The sequence below is a fragment of the Talpa occidentalis genome, unplaced genomic scaffold, assembly GCF_014898055.3.
Source record: "Talpa occidentalis isolate TD23 unplaced genomic scaffold, MPIMG_talOcc4v2.1 talOcc4.5, whole genome shotgun sequence".
Lineage (NCBI taxonomy): Eukaryota > Metazoa > Chordata > Mammalia > Eulipotyphla > Talpidae > Talpa > Talpa occidentalis.
Window position 1 is genome coordinate 5,285,076 of NW_023604861.1, and position 27,632 is coordinate 5,312,707.

Here is a 27,632-nt window from a genome sequence, read left to right on the forward strand (position 1 = left end):
TGTTTCACGTCACCTGTCTGGGTGCGAACATGGTTTTTAAACTCAAGTCACACCAGAGCGAGCAGCGGTGCTCTGGGGCAGGAACCATCCCTGCCATTCATCCTGCCGAGCCTGTCAGGAGCCGAGGCTGCACCTGTAGCTGGGGGCGCTCCGAAATACCCCCGCCACTAAAATAGCCTCAGTTCACTATTCTGGCTAATTAAGTCAAGCAACATTGTAAAGGTAAATTGACAGAGGAGTGTGGGTACAGCTTCTAAGAAACTTTCCATGACCATGTATCAAGGTCAGGTTAAGAGAATGGAGGGGACTAGCATGGGGCTGACCTTACTTAATGTCAATAATTACCTTGTTGTGGTTTTGGACATTGTTTTCATGTGCTTCTTGGCTTCCTCATGAATAAAATAGAAACAGAAAAGACACACAATCAGTATTTGTGAGATGAATATGGTACATTGTGAGATGAATATGGTACATAAGAACATTCTGGAAACTAAACAATCCTAAACAAGGCAAACTGTGATTAGAGGCAGTTAATTCTGGGCAGAGGAAAATCTTGCCTTTCTGGGTCTTTTCATTCAATGAATGAGAATTACCTGTCTTTTAGAAGGCGTTATTTAAAAGATCACAAAGTTATCACCACTGGATTTATTAAGAGGCAGATTCCCTAAATCGATTATCTAAACCAACACGGTGACGATGATTAGCTCAGTTCTATTGAATTGTTTAAAAAGTAGAAGTCTGCCTCCAACTATAAATTGTTTATAGGAGATCACCGCTTCCACTGAGAACTAGAAAAGTAGGTTTCAACACACACACACACACACACACACACACGTCATCAGAGAGCTACCTAGGCAGCCAAGAGTTCTATGTTTTTGCTGATCATTGGTAGAAAGAGGCTGAGGGGTCAGAGAGTGTTAGGGGAAAAAGGCTGTCCCAAAGCTAATTCCATACAGGCTTTGTGGACTCCACCCCCACCCCAGGTCAAAGCCAAAGACACTGGGAACTCCAAATCCCATCACCACCCAAGGGAAGGTGGCTGGGACCTGAGGGTGGGGTTCAGCAGCCAGGTGGATACAAAAGGCAGACATGTGGGCTTTGGGGCTCTCTCCATTTTGGGGCCCTCGGCCAGCTCGCGGCGTCCGGCCAGCTCTGAGAGTGACTTTGGGTTTCCAGGTCGGCGGATCGGGTAGGACGCATTAAAGACTTTATTTCCCTATTTTCTCCCTGAGTTGTACATTTTCCTTATTTCTTTTTCTCTTGTCAATAAACCTTTTATTAACCTTTTGTGTGTGCCTGCAGTGGAGTATTCATAAGTCCCTTTAAAGCGCGCGGGTGAGGACCCACAGCCAGGCACCCGTTTAATATCGGGGTTGCTCTATAACAGCTTGGCGTCCAACGTGGTTTGCGTTTCACCCGTGGCTGACCAGCCCAAAGTAATTTTTCTTGCGTTGGTCACCATAAAAGCGCATTAGGTCTGCAGGACTCGCAGTGAAACTCTGTTTCACGTCTTGAAAAGTTTTTTTTTTCTCCGCGCATACGGCTGTTGTGGGTGTGGTTTTGACCCAAACACGGCCTCAACCATGAACTTCAGCAGTTTAATCCCTAACTTGAGTTCTTTCAGTTTTTTTCCGGCCTTGAATTTAAGTAGCCTTTTTCCATTAAATATTACCACCAGTTTGATAAGTGTAAATAATTGGATTAGACCTAGCTTATGGCACGTGATTTTAATTCTGTATACATATGTGAATGGTTTCCAAGCCATCCCTTTGCAGTCTGTGCTTCTAGGTGTTTTTTTGGTAATGTGCATAGGCGCCATGTGCTACATTTTTGTTTCTATGAGAAGTAGTGGTTGTACTTCCCATACTGAAAATGTGCTGCAACAAATTCAAGCTCTTAACTTAGCGATGAAACAACAAAATCAGGCTTTTAAGTCAGCTTTTCAAAGCGTGCAGCATCAAGTGCAACGACAAAATCAGATTTTTGAGTCAGCTTTTCAAAGCATGCAGGATCAAGTGCAACGACAAAATCAGACTTTTGAGTCAGCTTTTCAAAGCATGCAGGATCAAGTGCAACGACAAAATCAGTTTTTTAATTCAGCTATTGGCAGTGTAAGGGACGAAAATCGTAACGTTTTTGAGTCCGCCTTTAAAAGTGTGCAGGACCAGATACAGGCCGCCCTCCATAAATGGGATATGACACAGAAAAAGGCTAAAATAATGGTACAAAAAAGAAATAAATGTTCTCCTTCCCATGAGGACTGCAAAAGGGCAGAGTTAGAAGAAGAGAAAGAGATTCATATGCTAAATACCTTAAACTCGTCAGGACAAAGGCTTTCTCCACGTAAAGTTGGGCGCCAAGCTGTTATAGAGCAACCCCGATATTAAACGGGTTCCTGGCTGTGGGTCCTCACCCGCGCGCTTTAAAGGGACTTATGAATACTCTACTACAGACACACGCAAAAGGGTTAATAAAAGGTTTATTTACAAGAGAAAAAGAAATAAGGAAAATGTACAACTCAGGGAGAAAATAGGGAAATAAAGTCTTTAATGCGTCCTACCCGATCTGCCGACCTGGAAACCCAAAGTCACTCTCCGAGCTAGACGGACGCCGCGAGCTGGCCGAGGGCCCCAAAATGGAGAGAGCCCCAAAGCCCACATGTCTGCCTTTTGTATCCACCTGGCTGCTTAACCCCACCCTCAGGTCCCAGCCACCTTCCCTTGGGTGGTGATGGGATTTGGAGTTCCCAGTGTCTTTGGCTTTGGCCTGGGGTGGGGGTGGAGTCCACAAAGCCTGTATGGAATTAGCTTTAGGACAGCCTTTTCCCCCTAACACTGGGGTGGGGGTGGAGTCCACAAAGCCTGTATGGAATTAGCTTTGGGACAGCCTTTTTCCCCTAACAAGAGGACAACATGGAAGAATGCCAGCAAAGCTTTCAATAATCTCTAAAAGGGAGACAAAACAGTAGTGTTGGAGCTGCAAGGCAGCCAGAATTGGGGCTGCAGATCCCAGAAAGAAGAGACAGAGAAATGAGGCTGACACTGAGCACCCATTTTTCACTCAAGGTATTTACTTGGTAAGATATTTAGAGCCAGCAGTTAATTTTCTAAGCGCAGAGTGACTAAAAGAAGAGCAAAGCTCAGAAGACAGAAGCACCCAGCTGGGAGCAGGCACCCCTGGAAAGCTGCACTCTAGGAGGTGGCGGGAGCTGGGAGGAGAGCCTTCCAGAAGAGACTTGTCAGCCGGGCTCACAGGCTGATGGCTGCCATTCCACCCCCACCCGCTGTGCCCTCCCGGATCCTTTCTCAAGGAAAAGCTGCAACATCCATAGACAATGTCAAGCATTTGGCCAAATTTGCTTATCGGATCAAGGAACCAGTCCACCGGTAACTGAGGGGGCATTGGGTGCTTGCCACAGACCACAATAACAGGTTAAGATGGTCAAAAATGACAGGAATTACACCAGAGAGTGGGGATCTATAAACATAGTCAAGTAGACAGACGAGAACTGGAAATACAACCAATGACACGAAGCACTCAACAGATGAGCTAGATCAAGCTGGCGAAGTGACCTGAAAGATAATTTTATAAGAGAAGTAGATGACGCCTGGGGCTCTCAGCCAGGTACGCCACCTTGCTTGAAATAATGGTAAATGTGCTGGTTTGTTTGTCTGAAACAGGCAACCTATTATGTAGGTCAAATGGCACCCTGGACTCCGCGTGAGGAGGTTTGGATTCTGGTCACATTTCCCAGCCGGATGAGTGAACATCTCTATGTGCTTCTTTCCTGGTTAAAAAAAAAAACACAAAAAACAAAAAACAAAAAAACAAAAAAAAGCCAGGGGAGGGAGGGCGGCTGCTGTGTACTGTCCGCCCGCTCTGTCAACACCGTTCAGATGGGATAAACTCTGGAAGGTCCTGGATAGTCATGCCCTCCCCCCCAGGGGGTACAGCCAAGAGAGTACATTTTGCATATAGCTCGATACTAGGACATGCCTGTTGAGGTCACAGGCTGGGAGAAGAGCGGTTTTTCTTGTCATGTCATGTCAGACATTCATCTTGTGCTGGACTTAGGCACTGTGCTCTTCCAGCAGTTGAAGTGCAGGTGCAGGTGCGTAGTGACCCAGCAAGGAGCTAGCAGCAGCCTGGCAGACGCTGAGCCTGCGACCCTGCTTGACCCCGTGCGTCAGATGCCTTCCTGCCTTGCATTGGCCAGATTGTTCCTTAGGCCATTACGAATGCCTTGTTAGAGCAGCTGGGCCATCAGCCCTGCTATGAGGCTCTGAGACAAGTGCAAACTATTAAAGGCAAAAGCAGTAAAGGCTTAGGCCAAACTGTGATCCCACCTATAAACACATCTGCAGAAAGCCCCCGATTACAAGTCACTCTCAGCAATGAGAGCCCCATGGAGAAGTGAGCCTCCTCCGGCCGCTCCTCCAAGAGCATTCTGCTTCAGGGATGTCCAGAGAAAAGCGGCGCGAAGGGAAGATCTGGCTTTCTGTGACAGTCACCGGAGGCTTTGGGAGACAGCTGCTCAAGAAGGCAGGTACAAACAAGCCAGATTCCAAGCCAGGAGCCGAGGAGAGCAGCGAGTACTGAGGAAGTGGGGCAGAAGGTGAATGTAAGCGAGAGCCCGAAGCAAGTGTGAGGCGGGACTCGAATCCCCGGGTTTTGTTCACCATGGCGAAGACTGCTGGTCACTGGCCAGTGGCGGAGGAATCAGCAAAGGTGGAAACACCCGAAGCCAGAGAGGATGGGCTGGGGGAGGGGGCCTCTGAAGGAAGGCAGCCCCGCACTCTAAGGAATTGGTGATACGGTCCCAGGACTGTTCTTGGGGCTCGGCCACAGCAAGGGGGGTGGCTGTGTCAGTCATCTAGAGGCAGAGCTGGGCCACTGTGCAGACAGGTGTCAGCAGCACGTTCAGGAGACCACCCAAGGGGGACCCACCAGCACAGGTGTCGTCAGCCCTGGGCGCCCACACGGGAAGCAGCGGGTGACGGTCGAATGTGAAGACTCAGGGGTTCCCAGCTAACGCTCAAGGGGGGAACCATGCCCCCCATGTACATTTCCTGACGATCCTGCGACAGCCACAGAGAACACACTGTTCCAGCATGTGGCTGCGGCGGGGCGGGGGGTTCGGCTGCCCCCTCGGGGGTCCTGGGGGACAACGGGGAGAAGTGGGGGCAGGACTTCCGGTTGGTGCAAAGAACCGTTCCTGGTGGAAAATGAGGCTCTTTGGTCTCCTGGGGGGCCGGGCAGAGGGGTGTGGGTGAGGACAGGTCCTTTCCACTGACGCGGCGGGACAGAAACACGAGCGGCCGACGCCTGTGGACACCAGGAAATAACCCGAGAGGCGGAAAACGCTAGAAAAAAGTGTCACGTGGGAAACAAGCATGTGCCCAGGGTAGCCTCGGCGCTTTCAAAACCCACACGCCGGGCGGAAGGCTGTGCTGGCCGCGTTTATTCTTCCCCGCCCCAGGCCGCGCCGGGCCGGCGTCAGGTCCTCCCGCTCCTCCTGCGGCCCCGCGCGCGCCCGCGGCTGCCCCTCCTCGTCCCGAACACGGGCCTGGCCGTCACCAGCGCCGGCCGGCTCCGCTCCCTGTCGCTGTCACTGGAGCTGCTGGAGGAGGCGCCCCGGTCCCCATCGCCGCCCGCAGCCTTCGCTGCACCCCGGGGGGCCGCGGGTCCCCTCGGCCCGGCCGGCGACGGGCCGCGCTCGGCGTCCTCGCCCGACGAAGACTGCGACAGGTAGGCGGCCCCCAGGAAGCCCCCGCCCGGCCGCCCGCCTTCGGAACCCCGAAGTCTCTTTCTTTTCAGGCCCGACGGCTCTTCGCGTGGATTCGCCGAGCTTCCCTCCCAGGGCGCGCCCCCGGCCCTCCCGAGGGCCTCGCTCTCTTTCTCCATGGCAACCGACGCGGCCTCCAGCTCCCGGGCCGTTTCCTCTCGCTCCTTCCTCAGCATACATGTCACGGCTCTGCTGAGCCTCTGGCTCTTGATGCCCTTCCCATCTTGCTTCTCCTGTTGTGCTAATCTAAAGAAGGAATCAATTCGGAGCTGTGTCTAAAAATGAAAAAAAAAAAAAAAAACTAATTATAACAACGCATCACTGCAGGGGTGACCGTTTCAGGGAAGCAGGGACCCATTACTCTCCAAATCCAGCTCTCCCCCGCATGATCGCCTGCTGGGGAGCTTCACTTGCTCTGTCACTGCAGGGGTGCCTGCGCCACCTCGGCCCGCCTCGCAAGAGAACTCCCCTTCCCAGCGCTCAGAGAGAGGTGGGGTTCCTCTCCTCAGTACTCAAGTCTATCTTCTTCTTTTGGGGCAACACAATGTCTTAGGATCGGTTTCAAAATTCCAACAGTTCCTTCTTTTAAAAGCATCATCACCATATAATGCCTTCACAGGCCCCTCCGGGAACTGTCAGGTGACAGAGTATGTATGGAAACGATCTAATATAAACATTATATATTAGGAGTCGTAAGAAACAGTCATGTCTTTTGTTCAGCAAATCTTTTTCAGGTTCAATTTTTCTTTCTTATTTTTTAAATCCAGGTAACGCTGGCTGGCAGCCTTGTGTAAGTTCAGAGGCACGTCTCACACGCTGCAGGCACGTGTGGCCACCCCACTCCCACCACCCCCATCAGGCCCGCCCCTCTTTACTCTCCACCCCTCCCGCTGACGCGCTCACTGACCGAGTGTGTGCCTCTGGTGCTTCTCCGATTGAATTAAAGTGTGTTCACACCTGAAGAGACTAGTGACAAGGACTGCCCTGGCTTGGAGGCTTCGTAGACTTGTTTAAAATGAAAATAAGGCTGATGGGTTAATACACTCAGTTATACCCACCTTCGCGTGCTATCAACTGTAAGGCTGCCTCTGCCCAAATCAGAATGAATGACAGGACACCAGAGCCCAGCCCAGGGTGACACTGGGAGATGAAGACAAAGGCCATTCTCTCCCTTTTCCTGTTTTCCTCTGTTCTCTCGCCTAAAGTAGCACCATTTTAAAATATGTGCTGCCGGCTCTCAAGTGACTGGTCTTCACAGCTGCCTCAAAGCCTCCCTGACTTAGCTCTCCAGCCCAAGCTTGGGAACCAAACCACACAATTACCTGCTGGACATTGAGTTGCTTTAACACTGGAAACAGAAACTCATCTGTCTTTGTCTTGTTCCAGCCAAAGTACCGCTGACAAAATATGCAGGCAGTTAAGGCCTCTATGTGTTTCTAGAGATATTTAAACCAGTGACAAATTAGAAGGTTCAAAGAACCCACCCTTGGCTCCCTTCCCTGTACCTCCAAAGATTTTTTTTCATATTTATAAATATTAAAGTGGTAAACGACAATAACAAATTCCTCCCACATAAATCGCCCGGCACTATGTCCTTTTACTATCCTTTAAGTCAAGATATCCTTTAAGCCATGACATTTTATGAAACCAAAGCTTCACAAGTATGAAAAAGATTAGCCCCGAATAACCGTATTTCTTTGAGAGAAATAAACTGTAGATTAAGTAATTTTTTGGATGTGTAAAAGTTTACAATTGAATTAAACATGCAGAAAGGAACATTCGTAATAAAAAGAACAAAACTAATCTTTTCTACAGTCTCAGGATAATAAAGTAACTGGTTGCATCTATAAATGTTTTATCACTACTTACTTCAAATAAAGTTCCTCCTGAACGTGAAGGTGATTATTCATGATAGATAACACAGAAGCAGACCACGTGTCCCTACAAAATATGGCAGATGCCTACTATGGAATATCATTCAGCCCCAGAAGAGGAAGGAAATTCTGACATAAACTGCATGGATGAATCTGGAGGACATTTGGCTACATGAAATAAGCAGAAGCAAAAGACCAAGACAGTATGAGAGACTTCACGACAGTCAAAAGTACAGACAGAATGCGGGAGGGTGGGGTCCGGGCTGGGGCAGGAGGGCGAGAGCGCGCGTGCTCGTGGGGACAGAGCTTCAGTTCCACATGTGAAGAGAGATCTGGGGATGGATGAGGTGACAAGGGCACAACCAGGAGAAGGTACTTAACACCACTGACTGTGACAGTTAAGATGGTCAATTCTGCTACGCGCCTTTCATCACACATTAAAAAACACCCTGAGGTGAGAGAAAAAGGAAGTACAAGAGAGCTTACATAAAAGGCATATGAAGAAAAACATAATTCAAGTTTATGCTCCATAAATTCAACCAAAGCACATGTTTGGCTCAACGTCGCCTTCTGAAAGGATATTCTCTAATTCTGTGCAGATCGGGCTTCCCCCACAGAAAGGAGCCCCGGGAGTCGTCCACCACCGGCCTGAGGTAGGCGTCGGCCACCGCGGGGTTGGGAAAGCCGGGCGCCAGCTGTAGCCTGCGCAGCTTCTTCTTCACTTTGGTGTCGTAAGGATTGGGTCTTATCTTCTTGTGTTGTTGCGCTTCGTGCCACCACTCTCTGCAAGGCAAAAGAAGCGAGGCTTTACCCAGCAGAAGAGCATCCCAGGAGCTCCAGTGCGCGTCTGCTAGCCTCAAGGATGAAGTGGCTCAGAGGGCGCAGGGGGGGTCCTGGATTAGCTGCAGTGCATGAGAAACAATGTTCCTCCAACCTTGAACTTCACCCCTCGCTGTCCCTCCCCAGTCCTCCATCTGTGTGTCTGCTGCATTTGCTAGTTCTGTCCTGGGGGACCTGGCAGCAAAGAGATGACACTCCCCAGTCACACATGAAAAGCACTCGAGCCCCAGCTCCACAGGGAATGCTCTAACTCACGGAATACCCATTTATTCCCTTTCGTGTGACCGATGCCAACAGGTGAGATGGCAGGCGTGGGCAGAACGCTCCCTCTGTGCACAGCTCATACCTGCCCACCCCCCCGGAGCCCACCCCCAGGCCAGTCACGTCGTCTCCGGGCTCCCTCCGGGTGGCCCAATGGAAGTAAGAGCTGCGCTATTTACCTCAAATCAGCTCAATAATGGGCCCAGGAATATTGCATAAAATGTAAAAATGCCAAAAACATGTTAAATTTCTTAAAGGTAGGATGTCACTTTATATCAAAGTATAACCCCAATTTTGGGGGGGAAATGCATAGAACCTAACACAGTAACAACTATTATTTTATGGTGCACTGGCCAGAGTTCCAAGTGAGAAATCAACTGTCCATTTTCCTCTTCACATCTTATTCATTTTTAACTTTTCCATCATGAGCATAAGTGACTGTGGCAGGTCGAGACAACCCACCGTGGCATCCTCCCGTCAAGAGGAAGGACCCGTGTCCCCTCCCTGAGCCAGAGACAGGAAGAGCCACTGTGCTGGCCTCCCCGTCCTGCCTCCTGGAAGACTGGTCCTGGGAAGCAGCCATGAAGAGCTCCAGATGGAGGGGTCCGGGTCCCCAGTCCACTTCTGGCTGAGGGCCCGGCTGGCCATCCCAGGCATGAACCTCTCAGTGGCCGTCCCAGCCCAGCTGAGCTGTCCCCCGGCACAAACAGGACAGAGGAGACACCCCAGGTGTCCTGACAGACTGATTCATGAGCAAATCAATGATGGCTGGTGTCTGACGTCACCAGGGAGGGAGAGGACCGGGACAATTTGAAGAATTAGGGAAAAGGAGTGGTGCAAGCGTTGAAAACATAAACAGAACCCTCACCAGTCTACACACTCAATGGAACCCACCAAGCTACATCTGTCCACTGCGTCACCTGCTTACTACTGCCAGGAGCTGGCTCAGGTCAGCGGGCTCACCGGTGCAGGCGCGCCACCTGGTGTACGAGACACTGAGTGCAGCCCTCTTGGCAGGCTCAAAAGGCAGGAAAGTAAAAGCCTTCATCAGTTTTGCACTACTGTTTCCTAGAGCGCAGGAGCTATTTTCTATTTCAAAACAGTAACCATGACTGCCAGCTAGCAGCAGGCATCACGCGAAAAGGCCAGCAGTGGGCTGGCCTCATAAAGATGAAAGTTGGCACCTGCCCATCAGCTGGGCTGAGGGGGCACAAGAGGGAGCGGCAGCCAAGAGCTGAAGGGGCTGTGTCCTGGCTGGGCCAGTGAGGGGAACTGCTGCTCTGCCCCAGCTGTTTGGGGGCTACTTGGGGACCTGGACTAAGTATTTTCAGATCTCATTTTTCCCTAAGAGCTGCAACATATACTGTGAAAACTCTCCCACTTTAGCGTTGATAGCCGGTTCACAAGGAAAGTTCTACAGAAGAGCAAATGCCTTCAGCCAAACCAAACACCCAGACTGCATTCAGCCGGTAGCGAGCAGCCCCTGCAGGGCATGGCTGCCCTTCCACGGCTCATCTCCTGACCCCCACACCAGCACAGGCCAGCCGGCCAGGGCAGACACGTGAGCGCGACTCCGTGTCATGCCGACAGTGAAAGGCCATGGAAGGGGAATGCAGGAGCGTTCCTTTTTCTTTGTGCCGCTCCATGTCATTCTGAACTTACTTTTTTCTTCCATGTGAATGACTTATACTAAAAAATAAAAGCTTTTTTGTATAGAAACAAAGAAGATAGAAGTCCAGTCATTCGTGATGTGGATGAACCTGGAGGGCGCTGGGCCGAGGGAACCTGCCGGATCTCACGTCAGCGCGGAATCCAAGCCCGAACTCACATAAGCAGAGAGAAGGCTGGGGGTCCCCAGGGCTGGGGGGCAGGACGAAGAGTGCAGGTACGAAGTCCCAGTTACGAGGCAGGGCTACGCTGCCGAGACCTGGTGGACGGCAGGGGGCTAGAGCCCACACCATTGTGTCACACACTTGAAATCTGTCAGGAGGGCAGATTCGGAGGCTTCTTCATGCTCACACGCATGAAACGTGATGATGTGAGGGGTGGGTCTGTGGACTAGCTTGGTGTGTTGTCTACTTCACAACGAACATACATATGGAACCATCACATACACCTTAAGATGACACAACTTCTATTTGCTATTCAGCTGGAAAAATTTTTGTTTATATTTTCATTTTGATCTAATCAGATTATTCAGCCCAGAAGTTTTCAAACACAGGATATAATCTGAGAGAACACGAAAGACTCGTTGAATCCACTGCCGCTGTCCGCGGGACAAGTTGGCAGTCAGAGGCCATCACAATCCCATGACACATCAAAAACCAGTGAATGTTTCCCCTCACAGTGAGTTCCCCTCACGGTGAGTTCTATGCTCTGTGAATTACATTCAATTTTGTTAAAAGGATGCCATCAGGGCATCAGAGTACTTCAGGTGCCATCCCTGAAGCCTCAAAATGGAAAGTGGACCCCAGCACAGCAGCCTCTGGGCGCTGGGCATTGGACGCTGGGTGGGAGGAAACCGCACAGAATCCACACACAGCACACGTGGTCGACAGGACAGGGGCCACCATTCCTGGCGCCCCTCCCAGAGCACAGCACCCCCCAGGCTGGGGTGTGGCTTCCGCGCCTCAGCATCTCCTCAGCCAGCCCCGCCCCACAGTGCAGCTGCTCACGACACATTCCAGTGAGTGAAACAGCGCCTCAAAATCCCTATGAAATCCCACAGGCCTGGCACTGTTCCCTGGAAAAAAACCCTATTTTATTCGAACTCCAGAAAAGGGGAACTTTAGAGACTACCCCCTCCTATTTTCTTGGGTGAACATCGATTTGTGACAGCCCGTGATGTAACCAGCAGTTCTGACTGCCAACCGGGGTGTTTATAAAATCGTCTGAGTTGAAGACACGGAGGAACTTACGAGAACTTGAGCAGAGGCTCCAGGCCGTGTCCAGGGAACTCGTTGAGGATCTCCATGGCGGTGACACACCCGACGGTCGGGATCCCCTCCGTGTAGTCACTTCCCAGCAGGTAGGCCAAGTTTATTAATTTGTTCCGGTCCAGTCCTACAAGAGAAAGTCTTATATATTTAGAAAACTTCTATTTTAGGGCCTTCCTGGTGGCACAGGCGGTTGAGCGCCGCACTGTGAAGCTGTCCACGGCCTTTGCAGCAAGGGTTTCATCCCGGCCGGCAAGAATCCCACATGGTGCAGCAGACCTCTCCTGTCTCACCTGCTGCTCCCCTCAGCAGTGTGTTTCGTCAGGTCTGCCTGTTCTGTTCCCCACTCTGGCTCTAGTGAATCCTCTCACCTTCCCACACATCTGGCCTGTGCCCCGGTTCTTGTATAAATAAATCTTTAAAAAAAACCCAAACTTCTATTGTATAACACATATTCTGTAAATCTGTAAACACTTTACCATAGAAATGTGTGTATCCTCACCCAACATCCAAAGCTATGTCCCTTTTGCCATTTGAAAGCAAATTATTTTTAATGACTTTCTGTTAAGAATCTTAAGGTTTCACCCATCCCCACAGCTTTAAATTCCATCCATACTCAACACCCCCCCAGCTTAGCGATCCAGCCCCGATCTCGCCTCGGGGCCACAGCCTCACATATTCAGTCACCACCCAATGTCCCCCGGATGTGAGGAAGCATCTCACCTGGGATCCACCCAAAGCTGGCGCCTCAGTCCTCCTCCCCACACACACCCCTGCTCCTCCCACTCGCCCCTCATCTCAGAGGAGAGCACACCCTGGCCGTGGCCAAGGCAGGGGTTAGCCTGGCCGCCACCCTCGTCACACACAGTCCTCCCACCAACCCTTTCTCCAGAGGCCCAGACCCTCCTTGATTTGTCTCCTCCTTCCTCTCTGATAGTGACTCTTGCCGTTCTCCTCATCCGAGGCCCCCCATGACCTCACTCAACCCGAACCACCTCTTCACGCACACCCCTCCAAGCGCAGTCCCATTCTGAGGCCCTGAGGGTTAGGGCTACAACATGCAGGCTCAGGGAGGGGAGGTGGATTCAGCCCACGGCCGCCTGCCTTCCCAGAGCACACAAGACAAGCGCCCGCTTCTTGGCCTTGGCACTCGCGAGAGCCTTCGCTGACATGCTCAGCCCAAGAGATCGCAACACTTGCTTCTTCTTCCCTTTAGACCCGGCTCAAGATTCACCTGCTAGTGAAGGTTTCCTGACCACAGCTCGGCGTCAGGCCATACGCTTTCCCGACGTGCTCTTGTCTGCTGCTTAGTTTCTCCCTATGGCGCAAACCACTAGCAGTCCCATATGTACACACACTAGTGTTTCCATATGTATATAAACTATGTATGTTTTATCAAGTGTTTCTCTGCTGTTTCCCCTCCAGGAATCACTGAACGTGCCTGGGGAGCTGAGGGGGCGGTGAACGCTCACTGCCCCACACACCGGTGAGGCCACTGGGCTCCCGACTCCCACCTGCCCTCCCTCACCTCCAGTTCACTGGAGATCTCAGGTAACCAGTCACAGCCCAATCAAGGCAGGTGATTAAACTGCAGAAGATGCCTAAACACACTAGGGGTTTCATTGCTTAATTCTAATTTAAGACCCTGACTCCTCTCTATGTACAAAAAATCACTCATATGAAAACTTGCAGAGACCCTCTGTTTCCATTTACGAATCAAAATCATTCTTTGGGAAGAAAAAATTCAAAACAGAAATGCCAAAGGAAATTTTCAGAAAGGAGTCAGACTCTGAAGTCTTACCTAATTGGTTGTGAAAGTCCACATACTGGTAATATTCTACAAACTTGTTTTTGTTAAAGAAGTTTTTATAAACATGCCGTGCTCCAAACAGCCAAATATCACTGTCATCAGTGATTGTTCCGGAAGTCTGGTCCGTCAGATCCAGGATGGCGCACTGGGCCTCGGCTTCCATGGGGGCCTCGACGTAGGGAATGCCAAACAGGCGGAGCAGCTCCTGCGAGCGACAGATACACTGTGACCCCCACGGAAAGGCAGGGCCTGGCCAGACCAGAAGTGGGAGCCCTGGGGACTGACTGAGTAAAGCACATGCAGGCCCTGTAAAAGGAGGCCCAAAGAGCTGCCTACACCCACCTGGCTTTCCAGAAACATCTGTCCCGTCACAGTGGCTGCAACCCGTTCTTGCTGCTGCTTTTGAGCATTCAGTGATGCCTGTTGTGCTAAAAGGTCATTCTCCAGCATTTCTAGCTCCTCCTATAAAATAATTTGTCACTTATTATGAGATCCCTAAATCCAACGGACACCATGTGTCCATGCAGGACAGCCTGCATTTAATCTGAAACGAACAAAAAGCTTTTCCATCTTATCAAGTTTTCCACCTGGATGTCTGAGCAAGTCTGTGATACCCTTAGAGCATCCTCACCGGATGACAGGCAGAGTAGAGACCACCCTGACAGCAACCTACATAATAAGGCGGCGTCGGCAGGAACAAGAAGACGCAGCAGAGAGCTAACAAGTACTCGTCCTGTAACTTCAAACTCAAAACCTCACACTTAGTATGTTCTCCTTGGCAATGAGTTAAACACGACGTCACGGTATTACCAAATTAATATCTTGCCATTCATTAAGCGAATCGTCTGCATCTTTTTCAGCTTCTTCACATGGCTCCAGATCCAAGGCCTGGCTTCCAGAGACGTCCCTCAGAAGCCCCGCGGAGTCCCCAGGGGCTTCTTCCTTAGTTCCTTTGGGTTCCTCCTCACCTTGTCCAGAGGGAGATTTAGCAGCTTCGTGTAATTCAGCTTGAAGTTCATCGTTACTAATTACACTCTGCACTTCGATGAAACTTCCTGTATCAAAACAATAAGGTCACTTGATCTGCAGCTGAAATATTAAAATGATCCTAAAATCAAAAGCTTTCCAAAGAGTCCCGAAAACTTTTCTTCCTAAAAAGATGTGAATGTAACAGAGAACATGTAACCGTAACATACTGCTATTAGACAAATATAACAATGGGTGCAAATAACTGCAAAATAAGCCTTTTCAGTTAGGTGAGCTGGCACTGTCCAGGAGCCAGGAGCCAGGAGCCAGGCTCTCAAAGGCGTGCACATACGCTTCACATATAGACGTTCCCCAGTTAACTGATATCATGCTAAAATTCAAAACGGAGAATTATCAAAGTGTGTCAGCAACAATCCTGGATAAGCCCTCTGGGGACGCAGCTCTTCCTCCCCCTCTGTCTTCCCTCCTCCCTAGATGACTTTCCTTTAAAAATTACCGATCCCCTTCCTCCCCTGCAGGCGGGGGTCCTGGGTCCGAGGACGCAGTCAGGATGGAGGGGCTGGGGCTGAGGAAAGAGCCAGGACCTGGGAGGCGGTTGGTGGGACCGGGCGTCCCGCCCCCCCGGCCTGTCCAGACAGAACCAGACATGGGAAGGGTCCGGCGGGCACCCCTGGAGAGGGACCACCCGCCACCTCCATCTCTGACAACAGCAGGCACCCACCATCAGAGTCACTTTCCTCAGAGACGATGTCCACGGTGCTCACAGGCTCAGGCCCTGGCACGAGATCCTGGCCTGCAGGTTCCAGCGCCCCTTCTTGGACGGCTTCCAGGGAACGCTCACTGAGCGACCCTCCATTTTCCAGCTCGCTCAGTGCCTCCGAAGGGCCACCCAGCATGGCCCCCATTTCTTGCAGACACTCTGCGTCCAGGACGTCAGAAGCAGGATCTTTCCCCTCCTCCATGTCCTCGTCACTTGAAGGGGCAGAGGAGTCCCCTTTACTCGGGGCTGGACGGAGCCCCTGCGGCCGCCCCAGCACGGGGGTGTGTGCTTCACTATCTGCGACGGGAGCCGCGCTGGCCAGAGGAGCAGCTGTCGGCTCCCCAGCACTCGGGGGTCTGGGGGCACGCCCAGGCATTGGCATGGAGCTGTCTAAGGGGACAGGGTCTCCTCCATCCCTAACGGCAGGCTCGCCCCTAGTCTGGAGGGCCTCGCTCACCATGGCAACGACCAACGACTGTTCTTCTGGATTGCCAGAGTCAGCGCCTTGACAAAAGGTGGCACTTGGTAAAGGTGTCACCCCTGCCAATTCTCTGTCATTATCAGTGCTGGGCACACGCCCCTCGACCACGTCCACACGGGGTGACGGCGGAGCAGGTGTCCATAGCAGCCCTGTCCCATCTCTGGCTTGAAGTCCTCCGTCAGGCTCCTCATCAGAACTGACCAGAAGCAGGTCTGGGACTCCTGCCCCTCCCACCTGGGCTTCATTCCCGGCATCCACTTTTCTGTCTTCATCTTCGTCATCATCGAGAGCTTTCTGAATGGCCCGGAGAGTGGGAGGGGATATGGCGCCCTCCTCGCGGGGAGCAGGCACGGTCTGCGCCTGGAGCCACCTTCCAGGCTCCTGCCCCCCCTCCTCCTCCGAGCTGCTCCCCATCATGGCCGCCTGCATGGCCAGCAAGCTTCTTGGGGAAGGAGGGGCGCCAAGTTCCTTCTCTGGCTTCGGCTGCTCGCATGGAGCTGGCTTCACGTCAACAGCTGTGCTCTGCATTTTGCTGGACGACGGAAGAGACCCTGAATCCACGTCTGCCACTTTCTTGGCTTGAATCCCTGAAGAAAAATTAAAACATTCGCAGTAGGTAGCTTCACAGCGTGATCCTATATGTTCAGTAAGAGGGACAGGAGACTACTGGTTCTCATACGATACACATTCTCATTTAATCAGCAACTAAGGCTTCATTAGTTACTTAATTTTAAAGTGCACTGTAGGGCCTCCCCGGTGGCGCAGCGGTTGAGCGCTGGGTTGCGAAGCTACCCGCAGCCTCTGCAGCACCGGTTCGATCCCCGGCCACCAGGTGAGGGTCCCGCATGGCGCACAGACCTCTCCTGCCGCCCGCTGCTCCCCTCAGCAGTGTCCTTCGGTCCTTCTGCCTGCTCTGCTCCCCGCTCTGGCTCTGGTGAATTCTCTCACCCTCCCGTGCTTCTGACTGTACCCAGTGCTTGTATAAATAAATAAATCTTTAGAACCAATGTTCAATGCTCTAAATGACTTCTCGTTTTAAAAAAAAAATAAAATAAAAATAAAGTGCACTGTAGATAATCCTTGAAATAGCCTCCCATGCACTCAGCACGCAGGAGGACGCATCTACTACTATCTGGGGATGGCAGCTCAGAGAATTCAGAGGCAGGGTATAATTTTGGTTTCTATCAGTCAAACAAGGGACAGTACCAGATACCTTTTATCAAGATGTAATGCGAAGTGTCTTCAGAGACCACTCTCCTGGACTCCACCTCCTTCAGAAAGCCTCCTTCCTCTTCATACTGCCTCTGGATTTGCCCTGAGTGCTGCTGGTTCATTTCCTTCTGCACATTTTCTATGTGTTGGTTTAGATAGTTTTTTTTAAGCAAGCCTTTGAGCTGGTACTGTGAAAAGTCATTGGACTCCTACAGCAAAACGAATGTAGAATTGTTTAGAGTTAAACACAGACAGCATTCCTGTCTCTCCAAGCCTTTCCCCAAAAGGGACACAGGGCAATTGATTTTTTTCATTGATGGTATTTTCATATTATAAAAGTAAAATGTGAGTACTAGGAAAAATTGTAACTATGTTGGTAAAGAATAATCTTTAACACAAAAAGGATCTGGCAGAAGAAATGATCATTTATTCAAACAACATGTATGGCACATGGAAGACATGCCAGAGACTGTGATACTTTAATTATGGCTTAAGAGATAGTCTTCTAGAATGCAAGTAAATATGCAATTAAAGTATGCAGCACTGTCTCTGGCCCAGAAAAGACACACAACAAATCACAGCGATCACAGTAATGAATAATAGCTAACGTTTATGCAGCATTTCCTGTGTGAGGCATTCTTCTAAGCTTCTCTACGCTATCCTATTCTCTCCATCCTAGCAGCCAGATGTCATCACCTCCATGCTACAAATGAAGAAGCTGTGACAGAGTGGGTTAGGCAACCTTCCCAGAGCCTCCTGGCTAGTTAGCAGTGGATCTGGGATCAAAAGCAGGTTGCTGACCTTGACGCCAGGTCGTTTCCAGTACTGGTTACTGATATTACTCTTTGTATCTTTTTAATTTTATTTATTCATGAATACAAATAATTTTATTTATTTATGCAGGCCAGAGTTGCAGGGGGTGGGGAGGGGTGAGAGGATTCACCAGAGACAGAGTGGGGAGCAGAACAGGCAGGCAGATCTACTGAAATAATACACTGCTGAGGGGAGCAGCAGGTGAGACAGGAGAGGTCTGCTGCACCATGTGGGTAGCTCCTTGGCTGGGGATAGAACTCGTGCTGCAGTGGCTGCTGATAGCTTCATAGTGCTGAGACTTAGCCCCCGTACCACCAGGGAGGCCCCCTGACATTACTGTTAGCATTTACCATCATTTCTATTGTCAGCACTGCATTTGTCCAGTGCACAGATGATATAAGGTACAAAGTCTGGCTGACTTAGAACTTCTCCTCTGTGGGAATTACAGATCCACTGGGCTGCTGCACCAGAGACCCCACATCCCCCCATTCTGGAGTCTCTGTGGAGGCAGAGAACAAATGTCCCACAGACTGTGTCTGTCTTCCTCCCACTCGTTACCACTGTTGTTTACATGACCCACATTCTACGTCCTCAAAAACCAGCCAGAGCACCCTTCACACTCAGGAAATAAGCCGCACAGTAGACAGACTGAGCCTGTGTTTTTTCCCGAAATGAGAAAAACAAGTTTTTCTGTCTCTATCATTTCTGTGCCCACTAGTCTTTTCCTGTGTTCACACCCTTTGTGGAAAATCAGAAATGAGTGATGGGAAAATAAATCTCTTCTGCCATTTATGTATCAATTTAAGAAATGCCCCAAAGTCTGTGGGAAAATACTAGATCCATTTGTCAGAAATAAAAATGCTGTCCAGTTTATGTCATGTCCTCCAGTGAGTTGAAGAACAATGTGAGGAGCACAGAAAGAGGACACCCGCTCGCTTCCTGGAGGCGTCTGGGCCTCGCAGCCCTCAGCACCAGCCACAACCACCCTGCCCGGGTGCCATGACCCACTGTCAGAAGCTCCCCGTAGAGAAGTCTGCGGCCAATCTCCCCAGGACCGCTGTCCAGAAAGAGGGAGCAGGGAGACGTAGGCCCCGCAGCCACGGCAGGAGCCCCACAGCCACGGCAGGGCCCCCGCAGTCATGGCAGGGGCTGCAGCAGTGGGAGACCCCGCATCCACCCGGAATTTCAGTCAGCCCGTTCTCCACTGCAACACTCTCCACGAACCGAGTCCACAGCAGTTCTGCAGACTGACTAAGCGTGGAGCCGCTCAGCACACACTGGACACTGACCCCGTGCTAGTCGCACAGGCAAGGGACTCCCCCGGGCAGCAGGGAACATGGAGTGGTGGGCCCGGGGGGAAGGTCCAGACAGACGCCACCTCCTGCCGCCAGGAGCCTGAGCTGCACAAGCGCTGTCTGCAGCAAACACTACAGATGCTCAGGACACACAACTCTGCCCCAGCACGTGATGGCCGCAGGAGCCTCACCTCTGGCATCGCCTCAAACAACGTCCTTCTTCGCTTGGTAAATTCTTTCATATCCGTCAGGATTTCGTGCTTGACCTCAGGGGGCAGGCTGCCGAAGTCTTCAGACTCAATGTCTATGGCATGAGGGTCATGGAAGAACTGTTCCTGTGGAGGGGAGACCAACACTGTGATGCAAGCACTGCGTGCGTGTGCTGGATCCTGTCACGTGTGTTTGTAACAGAAACACCGTGAGACAATTATGAGGGGGCCCCCAGACTGTGCTACCGAGCTGGGGAGCAGGCTGTCCCTCCAGATGCGTGTGAGTGCGCTCAGGGCGTGCACACAGGATGCATCACCTGACGACACATTGCTTAGATGCATCCCGCTGCCAAGTGGTGCGTCCACACACCATCTACAGTGGCCAGCCCAGGGTACCAGCTCAACAGCAGCATCCAGTGAACACACGTTGGAGGACGTACCCGCCACCCACTCACTCATTCCTTCATCCACCCGTCCATCCAAAAGAAAAACCCTTCAGAGATACCTGAGGCGCCAGGCACTGTTCGTGGCCCAGGAGGCTATCGGCCCATGCCAGATAAGGGCCAGATAAGGACCTGAAGCCCCGGGTTTTCCCTCCAACACCCTAATGAGGAGAAATCTGTATCACTGGGAAAAAAGGGGGAGGATAAGGACTTGGAGGTGATTTGTGCGATGTGTGCACCTGCCCAAGGTCACACGGTGAGTGGACAGCAGAGCCTGGACCTAAACGCAGGTCTCTCTGGCCGCCAGCCCATGGTGTTCGCAGAGAACACTCACATGTACCCATAATAACACAGAATTATGAGAGCTTGGGCCTCCCCTGGTGGCGCAGCAGTTGAGCACTGGGCTGAGAAGCTGCCTGCAGCCTCTGCAGCACCAGTTCGATCCCCAGCCACCGGCGAGGGTCCCACATGGTACGCAGACCTCTCCTGCCGCACCCACTGCTCCCCTCAGCAGTGTATTTCGTCAGTCTGCCTGCTCTGCTCCCCGCTCTGGCTCTGGTGAATTCTCTCACCCTCCCACGCTTCTCACTGTATCCAGTGCTTGTGTAAATAAATAAATAAATCTTTAAAAAAAAAAAAAAAGAATTATGAGAGCTGGGGTCCTGGGGGTTCAGCTCAATCTCCACCCGTAAGCACGGGACATGCTCATCTATGGGAAGTGGCAGTTTTCAAGCACATCTCACTTCTCTGACATACTTCCCACCTGATTCCCCTCCTGCCTACCATTCGCAGCAGGGCCTGGGATCCTGCCCGGCCCACAGCATGGGTATAGGGAGAGGCCTCCAGCAGGTGAGCAGGCTGACGCCAGCATCACATCACCCTCAACTGGTGGACACATGACTGGGAAGCTGTGCAGGACTCCCAGTTCCCACTACCTCTGACCACATCCTCAGAGACACAGGGGAACTGCCGCCCACAAGCTTATCAACCCCCACAGCTGTGGGAGGTGACAATAATAATGACCACTGTCACACACCAACTCACACGGCACAAGGTCAGCGGCAGTTACACACAGACACATCCACACATATGGGTACACGTGTGCATGTGATGTGGAGACACACACACAACACAGAGGTATTCAACAAAGTGTGGTGGCGGGGCTAGATGGACCAAAATATAGGCAGAAGTGATCGATGCACACCATGTTTTCTCTATTCTTACGCAAGCTAGTATCGTTATTTGCTAGCTGACTATAATGGCATTATTTTGGGTATCTAGACACGAGGCAAGGTCCACATATGTATGCACGGGGTCTCGTGTGGTTTACATACATACATGCACGCACACACACAATATGCATGCACACATGAAGCGCCTTTACCAGGAACTTCTATAAATTCATCTAAACCTCGTTAGATTCATTCTAACCAGGCCCACTGTTTCCAACGCTGGCATACATTCTGAATTCAGAATTCTTCAAATACCTGTAAGGCCTGCTTTTGGCTCATTCTTTCTTGCCATTCCTGTTCATCCTCCTCTTCCGAGCTGAAAGTCAAGCGTTCATTTACAGCATCTGTGATCCAGGGACTACGTATGAAGTGTTTCGCGAGTCAAGGTGCTGCTAGTTTTGGGGGTAACAACAGTGAAAATGACGGCAAGTGTGGCATGTGGGGCGGACACGGGCAAACGACCAGGACAGAGATTTCCATCTGCACGCAGAGAGAACGAGTGTTTTTAAAGAAGCGTTTACCTGTGTTTTTCTTCCTGCGGTAAAGGCGGCAAAGCGTAGATGTCATCTTCTCTCCGAACCTGGGTTAGACTAGGTAGCTCGTCATCTCTGAAAAGACACACAGGCTTGAGCGGAACGGGGAGGGAACAGCACTGAGTCCGTAAACTCCCCTCTGGCTACGTGACCCTGCTGAGGGGCTGGGGGGACCTCAGGGCAAACATGCCCTTTGCCTGCCCGGGTGGTTGCCCAGCCCCCACGGCTGTAGGAAAGAGGAGACGGGCTGGGCCCTGAGCACCAGGCCACAGCTCTGTGTGGGCACACAGTAGGGCAGCGAGAAAGCAGAGTGCCCGCTGCCCACACCAGTCCCTCCCCCTCACCATCGACATGATTCTCGGAGAACAGAGAATCCGCAGCCTTGAGTCACCAAGTTGGGGGACCTCCCGCCGCCTCCGCTCCTCTCACCCTCTCTCCTGCTGAGAGTTAACATTAAGGAAAGGGAAACCACAGGAATCCAACGCAGCACTGAACTGATTTTAAGTTCATCTTCTAGTGAGGGGGAGGGGTGCTGCTGCTGTGTGGCACAGACAGGGTGAGAGGCTGACACCTGACCCGGCCGGCACTAAAAATGGTGTCGCCTGAATACAAGCAGGAGGAAGAAGGAACCAAGTTTATTTTTTAAATGAATGTAATTTTCCTCCTGCCTTTTGCTTCTTAAGGCAGTTTTGAGAGCTTGTCTTTTCAAGAATGTTTTCAGAAGCTTCTCTGTAGTTTTTTTGGAGTCACTGGTGGCCAAATCCTTTCTCTGCCTTCTTTTGGCCTGTGAAAAGGAAGGAGATAGGGTTTTACCTCAGGGTACTAATAGCATATTACGTACACACATGTAACCTATATATATATGGCACATATACAGGCTTTGTGTGTGTGTGTGTATGTGTAAACCACATTTCTGCAATTTTCCCCATACAATTTGTTTCCTTCGGACTGATGGTCTTGGACCTTGTACTTCCTCTTGCTGCCGTCTCTGTGCCTATCTGCAGGTGTCTGTTATATAAACACACAGTCGCTTAATGGGCTGGTAGTACACAATATATCTGGATGACACATTGTTACTTACATTAACAACTTTCTTTTCGCTTCCTTTATTAACTTATTTTCTGCTTCCTTTAATGTCCCCAAGACACCTAAAACTTAGTGATAATTAAGCAAATGCTTCCCAATAGGAATTTTTTATACTAAAATAATGTATTCTTTCCATGTCACTCATGCCAAAATAATTGCTAATATTGGTTTTATAAAGAATGCATTACTAATTTGTAACTGCCCCTCAACATTCATGAGCAATTCTAAAATGCATAGAATTGCCTGGCAAGAAATGTCCCAGTAGGGAAATGGCAGCGCCTCTGTGTTCACAGCTGACCATTCTCATCCTTCCAGAGAGCACTTGACATAGAGTAGGTCTTGGATGATTATTCGTGTCTAGATCTTTTACTGAACCTACAGACGGTCCCAAGCATTAACAAACCCTCACTTTTACCTCATGTCCTCATTTATGCATGCATATCTATCCAATAGGATTATAACATAATGAGCTGGCAATTTCAGCACATAGAAGTCACACTATATCCTATGGGTGATGTCATGGGGGGACCAATTCACAATTACCCCAAAGTTCACATCATTCAAATTATTTTAAACTACTTTCAGAAGACAGAAGCTCTCATTCTTTTATATCCCATCTAACTTCCTTCCTTGATAAGCCAGGCACCACTTAACACTGCTCACTCCTAAGATCCAATTTAAGAGAAGCTTTTCTGTCACTGAGGCTCTTCAATGTCACGTTCCCCAGAGGTTTTCCACACGTTCTCAGCAACAACCACATCACTGCAACAAATGTAGACTATCGAAGAAACTCTCAAGGAATACCTCTGAATTGTAAGAAGAGTTGTACTAAAACTTAAATGTTTGCATTGCACCATGATATGCACTCATAAATAAACCTTCTTAAAAAGTGCTTATCTGTTCATAAAAATAATTTTATGATAAAAATAATTTTAAAAAACAGCTGAAATTAAACTGGCTACATGTCCAAGTAAGTCTTGGTTTCCAAAATTCTAGAGATAATAAATATTGTATGAGAACTTTTCTAAGAATGAAGAAAATAAAACAAACAGGTGACTCTTACCAAAGTCTGCTTCTTCAATAGCGGAGCGTCCCCATCAAAGACAAAAATAGGACGAATTCGAAAAAATAGGAGCTTGCAGAGCCGATGAAACAAAGTGAGAAGATGGGCATTTTCTATGGAGTTGCCGTGACGGTCCCGAACTCCTTTAAGAGCCTGGTTTAACCAGATGCTAATATCTGGAAGTATTGTTAATGGAAGAAACTTCGGAATTTCGCCCCTTACCCCACCATCTCAACTTCCTCATGGCTGATGGGCCTAAATGTTGAAACTCAGCAATCATTACAATTTACTGGAAATTGAAAAATGTTTGAACCCTGTAATTACTATTCACACACTGAATTTTAAAATCTTGCATAGACAGATGTGTCCTTTAAAGAGTCTAATGGCAAGGAATTGCTTCTTTAAAAAAAAAAAAAAAAAGCAAACTCGGGCCTCTGCGGTGGTGCAGAGGGTTGAGCGCAGCGCTGTGAAGCTGTCCGCAGCATCTGCAGTGCCGGTTCAATTCCCGGCTGGCCAGGGAGAATCCCACATGGCGCAGCAGACCTCTCCTGTCTTGCTCGCTGCTCCCCTCAGCAGTGCTTTCATTCCTTCTGCCTGTTCTGCTCCCTGCTCTGTCTCTGGTGAATCCTCTCACTCTCCTATGCCTCTGGCCTGTACACCAGCCCTTGTAGAAATAAAAAATAAAATCTTTTTAAAAAAAGAATGCTGAGATAATTAAAAAAAAAAAATCACAATTCTTACAGAAGTTTTAATAAGCTAGCCTAACTCTGCAGGAGGACAGTGCAGCAATTCATAGCAAAAATCACAAAAACCAGCACTCCAGGGGCTTGCCTGCTCTCACTCCTCAAGCGCTGGCTGCAGCAGCAAGCTCTCTCAGGCCTTTCTTCCCTCCTGTCTGCACTGGCTGCTCTGGGGACCCCAGTGGCCCCACCCCTCAGCCTCTCCTCAGGCAAGTGTCTGCCCCAGAGCTCTGGCCTGAGCCCCAGATCAGGTCCCAAGCTGCCACCTCTCCCTGACACCTGATGCACATTTCAAACTTAGGATCAGAACGGAATGTCTTCCCCTAGGTAGCTCATGCTCCCCTTTCAGTGACTGTCCCCCATTTACCCAGCCAGAACTCAAGGATCACAGACTCCCTTTCCTAGCCATTCCCATGCCCATCAATTCGACCTTCTAATGTCTCATGAAGGAGAACATTAGATTTCACCAACACATCTTCAGTGAAACCCTTTCGAAAGTCTCCCATCACCCTGTCTCCCATCACCACATCCAAAACTTCTTTTCAGGATTTGAATGAAGCTTCTCAAACACAGATACTGAACATACGTATGATTAAAATTCTAAGTCAGAGAGATCTTTTTTTCTTAGTTAAACACAGGTAGTGCCAATTCTCAGCTAGGAGGGAGAGTTCCAGCTTGAAATCTTTAAAAATATATATGTAAAACGAGGCAAGCTGAAAACATTTCCATAATTCAACTTATGTCATTTCAGTAATTTTATATAAGGAAAATGTATCCCAGGGTTGGAAAAGTTAAAATCTGCTGCAAAGCCAAGATAAGACATGAAGAGCCAAGACTATTTTGAAACCAAAAAAAAACCAACTCATTTCTATTGTTAGGTAAACCAAAATTTAATAAATCCCCAGTAGGCATAACCTAAGGAGAATACACTAGCTTTCTAATAAACATGAGTGTATTTTTTTAATATTAAGGTCCGTAAGAGACAAGAGTTGAACAGTTCATTCTTCACTGACCCAAACATTAGACTATATAAATCAACAGGACATTTGGCAATAGACGGTAAAAGACCAAACAATATATTTTAAAGATGTAGGAGTGAATTATGAAGCTGATGTAGTTAAGGGTAATTTTTTTTCACAAAACAAAAAAATACAAGTGTATGTCAGACATTTGGATTTGAATTCCCATGGAAAGGAAACACAGCAAAGCCAACTGTAGAACAAATAATCTCCTTTATGTAAATACGAGGCTATCCTTACCCAGGAGCGCCTTAGACAGTCCTCCTTAAATGATTTCTTTCCAAAAAGTCTAAGATCCCATGAAAACGACTCCCAAAAGATCCTCTGAGCTATTTCAAAATAATTGAGTCAAATGTTTTTCTTTCCTTTCTTTGGACAACTTCCTAAAAAGAGGAGGAAGATGTTGGACTTCATGTGTCCACTTAGTGACTTTGCAAATTACTAACTCTTCATATGGACGGCAAGATGAAGGAGCCTAAATCTTCACTGAAATGTTTTTAAGGATGGCTGCCTCTGCACGCTGAAAATCCACTCACACAGAAAATCCTTAAAAGCGGTGATTTGAGGACCCACGAGAGGGCAGCAGCAGCAGCACAAGAGATTTTCGGAGCCTTCCCTGGCCGCCCGCCGCAGAGCACCCAGCGCAAAAACTTGTAAGCCAGTCAAAATTTGTTACATACGTATTTCAAGATTGTTCACATTGCAACAAAATATAACAGTCTTGCTCTTAGAAAAGCTCCTTTCGCTGAATTCCCACCTATTCTCATGCTGCATGTGCCACCCCCTGGCGATTATGCCCAAGGGCCCTCTCCACCGGCTCCCCTGGGGGGAACAGGCTGGTGTGAGGACGACACCCCCAGCTTCTGCTTCTGCAGGGAATGGACACTCCTAGAACTTAAGGTCGCTTAAGGAATAAAAAGATGCCAATTGCAGAAACACCATTCGTACGTTTTGATAAAGAAAAACGGGTCATTTCCAAAGACACGAATCAAACCAGCCAAACAAGCTGGCACACAACTCCCAGGGGTCCCTCTCAGGCTGGGAGGAAAATAATACACTGGCTGCTCGTGAAGTCTTTCCGGGGCTCTGCCACAAGACTTTCCTAGCCCCAAAATCCTAATTTCATTTTATTTTTTAAATAGATTTATTTATTTATGCATACAAGAGCTGGGGTACAGACCAGAGGTGCGGGGGGTGAGAGGACTCACCGGAGACAGAGCGGGGAGCATAACAGGCAGATTGAGGGGAGCAGCGGGGAGACAGCGGGGTCTGCCGCGCCGTGTGGGTACCTCCCTGGCCGGCGGGGATGGAACTCATGCTGCAGAGGCTGCGGGTTCTTCCCAGCGCGGGGCTCAACCCCCTGCGCCGTACTCATTTTAAACGCTACCTAGGTTATCGGGCAGCCCCGATACAAAACGGGGTGCCTGACTGTGGGTCCTCTCCCCCTAACTAACACCCACACCGAAATGAACGAGCCAAACACCCGCTCACATCGCCCTTCCTGAGGCAGCAGCAGGCACAACAGCGGTGGGACGCGCCCCCCGCGCCGGCTCCCCGCGCCCTCCGGGCTGGGGCACCTCCAGGCCCCCCAAGTGGACAGGCGCGGCCCGGTTCCCGGCTTCTCCCGCTTAACCGCCCTCCGCGGCGGGCCCCCGCGTCCCTGCACCCTGCGGGCGGCGGTCGCGGCGCCGGGGGCCGAGGGCAAAGCCGGGGCCCCGGGCTCCGACCCCCGCGCGCGAGGCAGCGCCGGACCAGCAGGTGCGGGGCGAGGGGGGGGGCGCCCCGGGGATGGGGGGGCCGCCCGCGCCCCCCGCCGCGCCGGCGCGAAGGATACCCACGGCCAGGACCTTGCCCTCCAGCGTCTCGGGGTTCACCGGCCGCCCCGAGCACTCCAGCAGCTTCCAGAGCCCCTGCACCCCCATGAGGCCGCGGGGCGCCCCCGCTGGGGCTCGCGGGCAGCCCGGGGGTCCGGAGCGCCGGCGCGCGAGACCCGCCCCGCCCGGCGGCTCACGCCGCCTCCCGGAAGGCCGACGAGCCGACGCTGGCCGCGGGGGGAGCAGCGGCCCCGGGCGTCCCGGCCCCGCCAGCCGCGCTGGCCGGTGAGGGACGCAGACGGCCAGGAGAGGGCCCTGGACGCCGCGGGGCCGGCGCGTAGGGCAGCGAAAGGGCGCCTCTCGGCTTCCGTCAGGGCGGAAGTCCCGCCTCCTTAGTGACGTGTTTGGAGGCGAAGGCGCCGCGAGGGCGGAAGTCCCG

General features: G+C 50.6%; 1 protein-coding gene across 1 annotated transcript; it reads right to left on the minus strand.

Annotated features, from left to right (window-relative positions):
- Positions 1 to 2,528: 2,528 nt before the first annotated feature.
- ERCC5 (ERCC excision repair 5, endonuclease) lies at positions 2,529 to 27,336 on the minus strand. Its single transcript, XM_054701794.1, has 15 exons — positions 27,214 to 27,336; positions 23,621 to 23,796; positions 22,140 to 22,255; positions 21,460 to 21,546; positions 21,194 to 21,254; positions 19,246 to 19,389; positions 16,948 to 17,155; positions 15,215 to 16,321; positions 14,317 to 14,561; positions 13,849 to 13,968; positions 13,498 to 13,711; positions 11,679 to 11,823; positions 8,240 to 8,442; positions 7,108 to 7,190; positions 2,529 to 6,060 (listed from the first exon to the last, which is right to left on the minus strand). The coding sequence occupies exons 1-15, from the start codon at positions 27,299 to 27,301 to the stop codon at positions 5,497 to 5,499; spliced, it is 3,561 nt and encodes a 1,186-aa protein (XP_054557769.1). The 5' UTR covers positions 27,302 to 27,336; the 3' UTR covers positions 2,529 to 5,496.
- Between the last annotated feature and the right edge of the window lie 296 nt (positions 27,337 to 27,632).

Bases quoted from the DNA above. Each gene is read 5' to 3' on its own strand.
- ERCC5 (XM_054701794.1), bottom strand. From the start codon at position 27,301: ATGGGGGTGCAGGGGCTCTGGAAGCTGCTGGAGTGCTCGGGGCGGCCG. The intron at 22,256-23,620 runs GTAAGAGTCACC...TCCTTTTCACAG, and splicing joins TATTGAAGAAGCAGACTTTG to GCCAAAAGAAGGCAGAGAAA. The intron at 19,390-21,193 runs GTATTTGAAGAA...TCCCCTCCACAG, and splicing joins GCCAAAAGCAGGCCTTACAG to GAACAGTTCTTCCATGACCC.